At 56.9% G+C, this 13,048-nt stretch overlaps 1 protein-coding gene across 1 annotated transcript; it reads right to left on the minus strand.

Annotated features, from left to right (window-relative positions):
* Positions 1 to 12,840, minus strand: SLC35F6 (solute carrier family 35 member F6). The gene is made up of 6 exons (XM_024764498.1): positions 12,669 to 12,840; positions 4,228 to 4,300; positions 3,163 to 3,334; positions 2,702 to 2,914; positions 1,874 to 1,984; positions 1 to 568 (listed from the first exon to the last, which is right to left on the minus strand). The coding sequence occupies exons 1-6, from the start codon at positions 12,743 to 12,745 to the stop codon at positions 99 to 101; spliced, it is 1,116 nt and encodes a 371-aa protein (XP_024620266.1). The 5' UTR covers positions 12,746 to 12,840; the 3' UTR covers positions 1 to 98.
* Positions 12,841 to 13,048: the final 208 nt, after the last annotated feature.

Consider the following 13,048-nt stretch of genomic DNA (forward strand, 5'->3'; position numbering starts at 1 on the left):
TCTGTGGGGAGGGGGCTGGACACTTGAGGTTCACCAGCCCACGTGGCCTCAGCCTTGGGGAGAACGAGGAGCGTCCAGGTGGCAGCAGAGCAGGAGGCTCAGCTGGCATCGTTGATGGCAGTCCGAGGGCCCCCCAGCAGTCTCTCATGCTCACCCTCCTCTGCTGGGGGCCGGCCCCTGGACAGGCGGCTCAGTAGCAGGCGGTGCAGCCCATTGTACAGGGCTGTGCCCGTCAGGAGGATGAGGAAGCCAAGGATCTGCAGCGGGTGGAAGGCCTCCCAGCCCAGCGTCAGGCTCAGTGCCCAGATGACAATGGTACGCAGGCTGTCCAGCACCATTCGGGTGGTGGCGCTCAGTTCCTTGGTGACACTGATGCCTGCAAAGTTGAAGAAGGCGATGCTGCTGATGTTGCCCAGCAGCGCCAGCGCGATGAGTGGCTGTCGGCCCACCTGGCAGAAGGCGTCCAGCGCGTCCTCCAGCGTCCCGCGAGGGTTTCCACTGAAGGAACCGGCGGGGATGTAGTACATGGGCACCAGCAGCAGGAAGAGGATCACGAAGCCAAAGAGGCCTGCGGGAGTGGAGGGAGCACGTCACGCTCTCCGCTGGGCCCCCAGCCCCGGCAGCGTGCCCCGGCCCACCCAGCCGGGCTCCGCTGACCTCCCAGCCACCCCTCCGAGTCGCCCTCGCACCAGCTCCTTCCTTCCAGCTCCTGGAGCTCATTAGGAGCTACAACGGCCTACTGAATGGGCTCTGACGGCCCCATTTCCACTTAAATCCGCGTCTCCTGACTGGACCAAGAATAGGAAATACATTTTATATTGTGACCAGTCACAGACATGTACACACTTTCACAAAACGACAGCTACCCTTACAACGTACGATGCTCTCTGACACTTTTTAAACTCAATTCTACTCATTGACAAGAGGAGTGCTGGCTGCGAGCACGACACTGCTCTCTCAAGTGTGGAAAAACAGCTAACTCAGCGCTGCTGGTGTGTGACAAGGAGCTGGGCCAGAATGTAAATCAAGGCACTGCTTCACTCAGAAAGTCCTGCTAGGAAAAAAAAGTGAGTGGAAGCAATCAGTACACTTGATGACATAGTTGATTTAGGTGGGTAACGTTCTGCCGTAAGCCCTCAGCTCACGGTGGAACAGGCGCCAACAGCTCCCCGACAAGCCCGTAGGTCACACTTCGGTAGCACTGCTCTAATCCGCCCTGCTAGTTCCATAATTTTAAAGCATCATTTTGACTTACTTCCCTGCTCAAAAACCTTTGGTGGCTCTTCCCTGCCTGTCATTTAAAGTCTAAATCCACTTGCCTGATGTTCCAAGGTTCTCCAAGATATGACCCTGACATATTCAATTCCTGATCATTTCCCCTACATCAAACCTGTACCTCCTCCAACTATTCCTCACTGGTTTCCAAACTCACATCCAGCTCCCCACGTATCCACTCTGCCTGGAGTTCCCTCCTGTCCATTCTTGCTTCTTGAAATCCGTAGCGCAAATGCCACCTTCCCTGGGCCACGACACTCAGATATGCTTGGCAAGTGAAGCGTCACTTGAGTAAAAGCGGGCCGAGCTAAAACGCACTGCCTGCTCCTTTCTTGCTGGTCGGTTCCTCTAGAGCGGGGCTTGCGTCTCATTCATCTTCGTCCCTGCCCTCCCTTAGCTCCTGGCCGAGTGCACGGCAGCTGTCAGGGTATTTATCGACACGAACATGGTGAGGGGAGCGAGGAAGGAGGGCGGGAGGCTCGCCCTTCCCAGAGGCCCCCAGCACCTCGCCAGGAGCCCTCACTGCATCCCCTCGATGTGCCGCCCCGCAGGGCGCACTCCACCCGGCGCCCTCCTGCCAGCCTGTGTTCACACGCACCCTCAGTGCCGACTGCCCGCAGTGGGTGCACGCTGTGCTTGTAGACAAACTTCTCCTCCAGCACCATCTGGATGGAGATGATGATCTGGGCCATGATGATCAGCAGGTCCCCTGTGGGAAAGGAGGGGCCCAGAGTGAGGCCAGGCTGAGGCAGACATCTCAGCCCACGGAAACCTAAGAGCCCCTGCAGCCCCTGACTCTGCAGGGCACTGTACAGTCCACGAGGTCCGGCCACGACAGGCCCCGCGCCTGACCTCCTGGCCCCTGAGGGGTGAGGCAGGCCACCAGGGAAGGCACTGTCAGCCCCTCTGGGCTAAGGCTCCGGAAAGTCCAGGGGTCCACCTGGGCCTGAGGGCTGCACAACTGGGGTAAGCAGGTCTTTCGAGAAGCAACAGGCCCCGAGATGGACATTTCTGGTTTAATCCTGCCGTGCGTGAGCAGGGTGGCCACTTCACTGTAAAATGGGCTGCAGTGTGTCCTCTCCGGGGCCGTGAGGATGAGTGATGACGAGCACAGTGCGAAGCGCCGGCTGCGCGCTCGGTAAGTGCTCAGTCAACATTCATTCCTTTCCTCTTCCGGATCCTGCAGTCTGTGTGGCTGTAGGTACGTCACAGAACTAGCCCTCTCCTTCCTCGGACCTCCCTCACGCTGCTTGTCCCCTGCTGGTCTTCCCTACACTCTTCCCATCACCTGGGAAGCAGGTGCATGTCCACATCAGCTGGTGGCCCACGTGCCCTCCCCCAGGGCTTGGTGGACAGCAGAGCTTGTAAAATGCTTTGTCGAGTGGCTCTGTGCTGGGCAGCCCCGGGATGCCCACCCCGGCCACACCTGTGATCACTTCGCTGAGCTTGTGCTGACTGTCGTGCTTGCTCAGGAGGTCAGCCAGGCCCACGACCACCAGCCCTGCGATGGTCACGAGGATACCCAGCCACTGGCTCAGTGCCAGCCTCCGTCCCAGGAAGGTCACCGAGAACAGGCCTGTGAATATGATCACTGCTCCCCGCAGCATCTGGAAGCTGGAAGCACTGGTCATGTTCAGGGCTAGGAGAGGAGAGACACATGACGTTAGCTCCTAAGGGCCCAGCCTGTCTGTTCACTGAGGTGTCCTCAGGGCTGACAGGGCTGGCACGTGGTAAGTACTCAGTAAACCTTGGTTGGGGGCGTGTGTGTAAAGGTCGGTGGGAGAGGGGCGGGGGGAGCTGAAGATGAGTTGGGGGTGGCTCTTTCCCAACAGCTCCCTTGGGCCACAGGCTTCGCTGAGCCCTCGGCAGCCTGGCTTGGCTACTCACCCACATACATGATGCTGGTCCCGGTCATGTCGCAGAGGGCTGGGGGCAGGAAAAGAAGGGGGTTGAAGGGCTGCTGGGGATCCATGCTGGTGTCTGGGTGCCCTGCAGCTCTGCACCGGAGTAGGTAGAAGGCAGCCAGGCAGAAGCACTCCCCCAGGAACATGCCCACTGCCTGTAGGGACAGAAACAGGACTTCAGAGCTGGAAGGAAGACCACCTATAACAAGGTTTGTTTTTTTTTTTTATTTTGGCCATGCTGCACAGCTTGTGGGATCTTAGTTTCCCGACCAGGGATGAAACCTGTGCCCTCGGCAGTGAAAGCCTGGAGTTCTAACCACTGGACTGCCGGGGGATTCTCTGTAACAAAATTTTTTAAACATAACCTTTCTTCACACAAGAGTTTACCTATAACCCCAACATGTAAAAGAGACAAAAGCAGAACTGCTCTGTGCGGGAGGCCAGAGCCTGCCTCCTAGGTCTACCCCTAAGCTCTTCAAACACCTCGACGGAAACTCTAAGGCCATGTAGAGCCTGATCTGAAAACCCACCAATCTAGACCGATCCCTGGTCATGTTCCAGATGGAGAAACTGAGGCCCCGAGAGGCTTGAGAACTTATATAAGGTCACAAAGCAAGTTGCTGGCAGAGCTGGACTAAACTTTAAGTCTCCTGCTTCCCAGTCTAGCAATAAGGTACCTTCCATTGATGGTGTCTGCCCTGGCCCAGTGGGGTCTGGGCTCCCCGTGGTTGGGGAGCAGGTTTTACGACAGGGCTGGATTGTTCCAAATGTGTCCTGACTTGGCCATGGTGAGGGCTGGCCTCAAGGAGTCTGGGGCATGAGTGCTCACCAGGACTTGTGCAGGCTTCCTACAGGGGACTGTGCCTTCTGCCCGCTTCCAGGGGCACCTCACACCCTGGCCTCTGTTCTGGGAGGGAGAGAGAAGCAACTGGCTCTCCTGAGAGCAAGGGAGGACTCCCCCAACCCAGGTTAGCAAACAGCATGGCCGCGTGGGGGCCCCTGACCTGAGGCCTGGGAGACGGAGATGGGCGAGGACAGGCACAGATACCTGGAGGAAGGGATGCTGGAAGCTGTGCTCCTGGCTCCCTCCGCAGCCTGGGGCCACGAAGTTGTCCGCCCACCTGCAGCAGACAGAGAGAAGGTCAAACCCTGCAGTGTGGCAGCGCGCTCTCCCACCCGGTCCTGGGGCCTGCAGAGAGCTCACGCCTCCTGAAGCCAAGAGACCAGACTTAGCAGACTCGGCCCAGAGCGGGGCTCCCTCTCGAAGGGACCAGTCTCCAAGGCAAGGAGTCTTCCTCTGGGATGGCAGACAGAACGCGGGGGCCTGGAACCCTTTAGCTGAAGTTTCATGAACCTCTACCAGAAATTTAGCATTTCCTCCATTTACGAGTGCAGTACTGCAGTACCTGCGACTTTGCCACACACGGAAATCACAGCTCTTCTCATTATCACATTCGAGCCACTGCAGAGATTGTGAAGTATTATTTACACTCATCACTGCTCCAAAATTACAGTAATCAGACGCACTGCTTACTATTTCATGTGTTAAGAAGTGCATGCACACATGTACGTTACTATTTCACAAACTGGCTTGTTTAATGTCTTGATAACTTTATTTCAATACAATTAGCTTTTTCTGTAATCCTTGGTCTTTTATTTGCACGTTTTAAAACACTACTCTAGGCTTCACCAGACTATCAAAGGGACCCATATCAAGAGTCCCTGGTCTACAAGGTCACGTGGGCCCTGGGAAATGGCCACCTGACACAGACCACCCGGTCACCTTCCCATAACCTGAAGGATCTGGAGGGTTTTCTCTAGCACTGGCTCGGAAGCCGGTGGCAGGTACATGGCGCTTGTGGAGTGGGTGCCAGCCGGCACCCCGGCAGATGGGCCTCACTGATTATGGCATGCTCCCCGCCGAGCCCAGAGTCCGTCACGGCACAGCGCTCTGGGCAGCTACCGCCAACCATTTTGCACTGACCAACATCTGTCGCTAAAACTTCCGCCTCTGAATTTCACTTTCGCTGGCCTTAGTTATGTCCCTGGGAATCTAATCTCTCTTTCATTGGAAAGCCCTTCATACATGTGGAGCCTTCCCCACCTTCGGAATCTTCTCCCGGTCAAGCAGCCCCGGCCCTCGCTAACCTTTCACCGCCCTGGCTGCTGACTTCAGGAAGCACTCTGGTGGGCCCAGGCCCAGAGCCAAGGGCACGTGATCTGGCCCAGACCGAGTCGGGCAACAGGGCGGCCCCACCCACGTGCTGGACACCCTGGTTAGCTGACCTGGCTAGGACTGCATGCGCCACATCACGCTGCTGACGCAAGTCAACGCAGACCCAGGGCCGCTTGCAGTGGGCCACCGACCTGCCCCCGCTGCAGCAACCCCACTCGTAGGCGGTGGCGGTCCCTAAAGGGTAAGACTCGGGACTTCTTCTTAAATGTCCTTCCTTACAATGTTTGTCCAGAGCAGCTACATGGTGGTCCCCACCCCACCTGCTGGCTCCTCCGTGTACAAGCCTCAGCTCCCGGAGCGCAGGGAAGCCTTCCGCTTCCTGTGCCCCAAGCAGGGGCCACTGGTCATGCCACGCGGTGCAGGTCTGGGTTTGACAAAGATCCTGTGCAGGCGGGGCTTCTCTGTGCCTGAGTCTGAGGAGGGGAACAGGGAGCTCTTTCCCACAGCCCGGGGCAAGTGGGCAGGCGGTGGGAAGGGCGGGCTGAGCGCTGGTGGGAGAGATCACGTCTATAAAGAGATCTGAACACATCCCAGGGCAAGTGAACAAAACAGGACTATGGCAAACTTATCTCAAGGTAGGAGACCCCACCCACTCCCACAGTGAGGAGGGAAGGTAGGAGGGCGTCTGGTGCTTGGGAATGGTGGAGGTCAAATGAGAGCTGATGGGCAGCTAGAAGTTCTGATATGCCTGGTTGGGAAGGCAGAGGAAATCTGGGTCAGGGGATCAGGGTGGAACCAGACCCAGCAGCAAAGGGGCAAAGATAATCCCCATCATCGACAGAAACCACCTGTTCTCTGGGGTCTCATTTCTGCCCGATCTGCTGTAGATTGCGACTCTGGGATCCCCAGGCAGGGCGGGACAGGACAGGACGTGGGATGTGGGTGTGGGACACATACCACCTGTATGGCTCACCCAGCTTGGCCTGCTCTCCAGCCAGACTCACTTTCACAGACAGAGCCCTCTGGGAGGGGCTGGGTGAGGCAGCTGAGCAAAAGAGAGAAGCGAAGGAGAGCAGAGAGGTCAAGCTTTACCAAGGGCGCAGAAACACCTGCCCTGGAGCGAGTGAGCAGGTCAAAGAGAGAGTTCCCAGGGCTCCTCCAGGAGGGACAAGGGAGGTCCTGCCAAGTTCATGGTCAACCAGAAGCCTAGGGCAAGGGCTGGTATGGAAGCCCCTTCCCCATCCTGGGGCCACATCCAGAGCACAGACTGGCAGGCTCAAGACCCCCGATGCAGCAGTGCGGCCACCTCCTGAACTCCCCCTGGGCTACTGCCTGTGCACCTTACAGTCACGACAACTCATATCTGCATCACTTTCTGGTTCCATAGTCCTTGTCACTTGAGAGGCTGTGAGCTCAGCATCCAGCAACTTGCACAGCTTTCAATCCCCTGCTCCTCGCACGTTATTATACAGAAGTGCAAACATTTTTTGTTGTTGTTGAATGAGTGGGACTTCCAGACACCGCTAGACAAATAGGCAGGTACTATATAGTCCAAAGGCAATTATCCATGACTGCTAATTTGCCATCCAGTCTGAGGTGTCCCCTGCTGGGGGCACCAGCTGGGCCTGCCCTTCCCCAGGGAGGGGCACTGCACCGGGAGCAGGCTGTAGGGCTGGTGCTAAGCTTCCTCCTCTCCCCCTGCGCTGTCTGCTTCCTCCAAGGGGTGGGTCTGCCTGAACAGGCAGGGCTGGCAGGTTCCCAGCAGGGGAAATGGAATCTTTTTGTATCTGAGTGCCTGGGGCAGGTTTACATCCCAAGGGTTTGGGTGTCAGGACAGGCTGCCTGCCCTGCCCAGACTCTTGGCCAGGCAGGAGTTCAGGCCTGCAGTCACCTTGGGATAGAGTCAGGTTTCTCATCTTGGCCCTGGGAAAGGTCTGCCTCACTGTGCAGTCACAGCAGGACCCCAGGTAGCACAGGACAAGAGCCAAAAGCCAGACCTGGTTCATCTGGGGGTGAAAGCAATCACTCCCCAGTGGGATAGCACTTATCTCTTTGCAAGCACTTATCTCTTTGCAACACTTCACTAACATGTGTTTATGAATGCACCACTCACTGTGTACCGACCTTGTACCAGGCCTGTGCTTCTCCCTGAGGAGCCTGAACACTTCATGTGGGCTGTGTGGTTTAGGCCTCACAACAAGGGTCCTCATTTTACAGACAGGGACTTCAGACCTTGGGGTGGAGAGAGCCGTGTTCAGGCTCACACAGTTAACAATGGGCGGATCTAGGGCCGAACCCATCTGCTTGAACTTATTTTCAGAAAAGGCAGCAGGATACACGGAAAGCCCAGACTTCTGACTCTCACAGGTTGGATGAGTTATAGATTTCTCACCTGTAAGTCGGGGATAATAATGCCAACACTGATGAATTGGCAAAAGTAATAAGACATATAAGACCTGGCATATGGCAGGGGGTCACTAAAAGTCCTTTACTGCCCCTCTTCTCCCTCTCTCTCCTCTGCTCTCCTCTTCCCCTTGTGTCGGGTGGGTGTGGCCCCAGCTCTGCTCCAGCCTGAAAGCTTCCGGGGAGAGTATCCATCCTCTGGGACCCAGCCTGCAGGCTGACACAGAGGCACCTGGAGGGCCACAAAGTGCTGAAAGAGGAGAACAAACTCAGCCATCATCTCGGGAAGCTCCTTGTTTGAGAGATGAGGAAACCCAGGGACCAGACAGGGCTTGAGGGACACAGGGAAGCGCTAGTACCCAGGAGCACCACCCCCTGTTCTGTGCTCCTTCCTCAACACCGATCACCTTCTTACTCAGGATTCTTCCCACCCCCCTGGCTGAGGCGGGGAAAAGGTCAGCCCTGCAGATGGGCCCTCCATTCTCTCTGGACACTATATCCTGGGGAAAGCTGTGGTCTCTAGGGCAGGAGGCCTTGGGGACCCACACGAGGAAGTGCCCTCCACTGGCAGAGGCAGGCTCCCTTTAGAGTTCCCTGGGCCTTGGAGGGCTCCGGGTGGGCTACCCTTACTAGGGGCGAGTCACTCTGGCGTGGCCTTGCTCAGTAAGCTCAAAGCTCAGCGTCCCAAGGGGTGTGCGCGTCTGTGTGGGACCAGGGGTGGCGGTCAGAAGCTGAGGAAGTGGTTGATGCAGCCGGCCGCCTCGGGCCGATTAGCTGTGTATCCATATTCCCCACAGAATCTATGCCATTTCCGCTCTCCTCCTGGGCCTGTTAAGCCCAGTGAGTCAGCTTCTTTCTCTGGCTTGGGATCTTCAGAAGGGCCCCAGGGCTCCTCCACTCTCTGGGGTGTCATAGCAGGTGGCCCCGGCTCACGTGGTGATAAATGATGACAGCCCTCCCTCTCTTAAGTATTAGATAACTCTCCTCAGTAGATCTCACAAGGAGTCTGGGAAGAAGGTGGGGCAGGGATTATCAGGCCCACTTTATAGATGAAACTGAGGCTTGGAGAGGCCCAGTGACTTATCTAATCTCATAGCTTCCAAGCCTCACCATGCTCTTTTCACTGCTACACTGTCCTGCTAATTTAAGGCTTTCTCCACCTGGCCTGAACCCCTCTGAAGCAATTATCCCGTGCCCACTTTTGGAACCTATGGGTGGGGGAGGGGCAGCTGCCAAGGCAAAAGTTAGAGCTGGCGCAGGAAGGACAGTGAGAGTCCTCCCCTAAAAGAGGCCCAGTGATCGCAGGCCTCCTGCCACCTTCCTGCAGGCTCCCCGGACCCAGTGGGCCTGACTGTTGGAGAAATGACCCCCATGGCCCCTTCGTGGCTGGGTGGGCTTCACAGCCTGCAGAAGTTTAGGAGGGGATGTGACCCTTCCTGAGTGAGCGTCTACTTGACCCTGGCTCTTTACATGCAGAACCCCAGCTGCATTCAGGAGGGTGGGGCTCCGAAACATGCACTGGTTCAGGCACACAGCCCCATGCGGTGCCAGAGGAAGGCAAATGTTTGGTCCCAGGAAGTGCATCAGCAGAAGCCTGGTGAGGGGGAGAAAGCAGCCACAGAAAGGAGAAGGGAGGGACCTTCTGCCCACACCCAGGGACGAGGCTACAGGGCCAGCCTGATCGGCGACTTTCCCTCCGGGGGGTAGGCAATCCCCAGCCCCAGCCCAGGCCAGCCTGGCCAGGCCGGCTCCCTGCAGCACACCCAGTCCTGCTGAGTGGGCAGTGACCTCCCGCCGCGGACAGCTGACCTGTGATCCCAGTACAGGAGCAGCACGTGCTCCGCCCACTTCCTCATCCACTGTCTTCAGTCCTCCCAAGCAGCTGGGGAGGGAAACACTACGCTCATTTTACAGGCCAAGAAACTGCAAGAGCTACTAGAGACTCTAACCCTGAACCCTGAGTGATCTTTGGGATGGAGGCTTCAGACGCTTGTCACCCAGTCCCAGAGGGAAGGCACCCCGATGGCAGGGAGAGGAGATGCCACTTATAGGATTACAACTTCCATGGGCACACGCTTGTCTGTTCTTGCCTGCAGAGGTATAAGAGGAAACCCCCAAGGAAGAGGGAGTTTCGGGTACTGTAGCTGTAGAAGACCAGCACTGGACCAAAATCCTGAGACCTAGGTTCTAGCCACCAACCAGCTGGGTCACACATACACGAAACTTTTCTTGGGACCTTGACTGTAAACTGTGGGGATGAGAATGGATAATTTCTATGTTTCTAACAACTTTAAATGCCCCTAAGGATGACTAGAGAAGTCCCCAGCCTCATCCATAGTGGAGGTTAAGAGCATGGATTCTAGAGCCAGACTACTTAGGCTCAAATATAAACTTTGCCACTTAATAGCTGAGTTGAACTTGGGTAAGCAAGCCCCTCTTTCCAGAACCTCAGTTTCCTTATCCAGGGACAAGGAATTTATCTACCTCATAGGGTGGTTATGAGAATTCATTAACTTAACTCATGAAAGGCAGCCAGGGCAGGACGTGGCACGCGGAGCTCTCTGTGTATTAACTGGTTAGCACTTGCTGTGGTCACATTCTCGTCTGTCTGTCCCTGCCAGAAACTTCAGGTCAGAGTGTGATTTCAAATCAGTAATCTCTATCAGGATGTACATGGCTGCTCTCCCACGTTCTTCCTCTGAGAGCGTCCTTCTCACAGTCTGGTCTTAGAACACTGTTTAGGGTCCAATACTGGGGCCCATCACAGGTAGGGAGGCTCCTAAGAGGCCCCACATCAGGCCACAGGGCAGGGGACAGGACCAAAGGTTGGGATCACACGTGGGAACCTCTTTCTGGCCTTTCAGGCAGCCTCCCAGGGCAAGGCGTCCTGGGGCTGAGAATTCCCTGGCTTCTTACCTGACCGGTCTGGAGCTTTTTCTGGAAGGAGCTGAGTCAGCACAGTTTACCTCAGTAGGTAACTCAGCTCTCCCTGTGGACAGCGGCCCTGGCAGGCCACAGCCACCCTATAAGCACCAGACTGAGGCCTTGGCTTGTGGGACGGATGGACAGATGACCTGCTCTGCTGCAGTCAGATCCTGAGATGGGAGCCCTCAGGTTGAGTTTCCTTTATAGCTAAGGGCTCAGCAAAAGGAGTACCCTTCAGGAGGCCTCAGGGCCCAGGAGCCCAGCACAAGACACAGACACAGCCGGCCAGAGCCCAACCAGAGAGACAGGTGGGCCTTACCCAGAGGTCACCTCCTGTGGAGAAGGGAGGACACTGTGATTGCCAAGCGTGTACACATCTGTCTCCTCTGCTGCAGTTTCTAAGCATCTCAAAGCCTGGGACCTTCTCTCGGTCACTTCTGTCTCCTTCCCTAGGCTTCACTCACACACTGTAAGGACCTTATATATGCCTGATGAATCGAACAGGGTACTTCTCTCCCAGACCTCCCTTCTGGGGCATATCTCACGTCACTGATGGAGTACGCTGGGAAGAAACACCCTCAAAAACGAATAAGAGGGCTTCCCTGGTGGCGCAGTGGTTGGGAGTCCGCCTGCCGATGCAGGGGACACGGGTTCGGACCTTGGACCGGGAAGATCCCACATGCCGCGGAGCGGCTGGGCCCGTGAGCCATGGCCGCTGAGCCTGTGCGTCCGGAGCCTGTGCTCCGCAACCGGAGAGGCCACAAACAGTGAGAGGCCCATGTATGCAAAAAAAAAAGGAAATACCCCATTCCCACTACAAAGCTGTTTTGCAAGATGCTTTGTCATTTTCCCAGATCTTTGAGCCTTATCTCAAGTGCTTAACAAAGTCTCAGCAGGGGACCAGATTGGTTGCAATACAAAAAAAAAAAAAAAACAAAAAAACAAAATGAATAAGATACAACTATCCCCACCACCCTCAGGGGGCCTGGAGTGCAGCCCAGAGGGTGACTGGGGTGACTCCCCTTTGCTCTGGAGCCTGGCAGGGCTCAGGTGGAAGGGAGGTCTGACTGGGAGAGGGTCACTGTCTACTGTCCTCCACGTGCACCACACCCTCTTACATCAGAGCTGAACTGCCCCCCTGCCCACCCTGCCTGGGTTAATGCCACTTCTGTTCCCCCAGGCAGAAGCCCAGGAGTGATTATTGGATCCTGTGGGTCAGGCCCTGTGGCTTCACTCTGCACCTGGTCTCTCCCACCTGACCCTTCCCTTCCCACCTCACTGCCACCTCCCAGTTCCCCTTATCTGCCACGCAGCAGCCTTGGCGTGGTCTTCCCTGCAGCCAACTACTTTGCACCTTGACCACCAGGTTCATCGTATCACTTTTAACATGTCACTCCCCATCTCAAAAGCCCCTCTTTGATTATGGGATAAAATCCAGCCTGGGCATTTGGTGCTAGTTACAATCCACCTGGATCTGGCCTTGCTGTTCCTGCCTCGATGTCCCCACCACATGTAGAAATCCTACCAAAGCTTCGAGGCCCAGCTGTAACCCTTCCTCCAAGAGGGGCCCATGGTGCATCCCCTTCTCTGTCGTCGCAGCCCTCCACGCTCACTGGTCACTCGGTCCGCATGACGTTTATGGTAGCCCTCCCTGGCCCACAGCTCCTGGAGGGCGGGGCCCCCGATGCCAGCTTGGAAGGGGCAGGGGAGAGAAACTCCCCCCCGTTTAAAGATGAGGAAACTGAGGCGCTGAGTTAGAAAGTGACTCGCTGGGATCAAGCACACAGCGAATCAAAGCCGGGGCTCGGATCCTCCAGCCGGCGACACGGCCCTGCCCCGCATTTCCCTGGGCCTCGTCCCCCTTGGGTGGTCCATAAACCGCATGAACGGATCAGAGCAACTGAGCTGGCTGGTGAAGTCAGGAAAGGAGAGCCGCAAAGGGAGGGCGCGGAGTCCCCTCCCCTCCCGGCCAGGCCCGGACTCACTTTGCCGAGAGCGTGTTGATGGAGCCGGTGACGAGCATGAGCCCGGTCAGGAACAGCTGGTACTTGGTCCAGGCCATGGCGGCGGATGCCGGGAGCGCGAAACAGGAGCGCGACCTCCGCGCTCGCTGGAGGTAGTAGCCCCCAATTTGGTCACCCCGGGGTCTGGGGGCGAGTGCTTCCGGGCCGGGAGTCACATGACCTGAAAGATCCCGCCCCGTGCCTGCTCACTCCGCCCCCAGGGAGGGCACGGGAGGCGGGGGTGCCGCACGTCTGCGCTCTCCAGAGCCGGAGCTGGGGGCGCTGGTCCTCACAGAGTGACAGTATCAAGTCACGGGCCCAGGTCTCCCCACCTGCAAAAGGGGCTGATGGGACGAGGAAGT

This window comes from Neophocaena asiaeorientalis, unplaced genomic scaffold (assembly GCF_003031525.2).
Source record: "Neophocaena asiaeorientalis asiaeorientalis breed wild unplaced genomic scaffold, Neophocaena_asiaeorientalis_V1.1 scaffold345, whole genome shotgun sequence".
Lineage (NCBI taxonomy): Eukaryota > Metazoa > Chordata > Mammalia > Artiodactyla > Phocoenidae > Neophocaena > Neophocaena asiaeorientalis.

Bases quoted from the DNA above. Each gene is read 5' to 3' on its own strand.
- SLC35F6 (XM_024764498.1), bottom strand. From the start codon at position 12,745: ATGGCCTGGACCAAGTACCAGCTGTTCCTGACCGGGCTCATGCTCGTC. The intron at 3,335-4,227 runs GTATCTGTGCCT...CTGTCCCTACAG, and splicing joins TCCAGCATCCCTTCCTCCAG to GCAGTGGGCATGTTCCTGGG. The intron at 569-1,873 runs GTGCGTGTGAAC...CCACTCCCGCAG, and splicing joins GCGGGCAGTCGGCACTGAGG to GCCTCTTTGGCTTCGTGATC.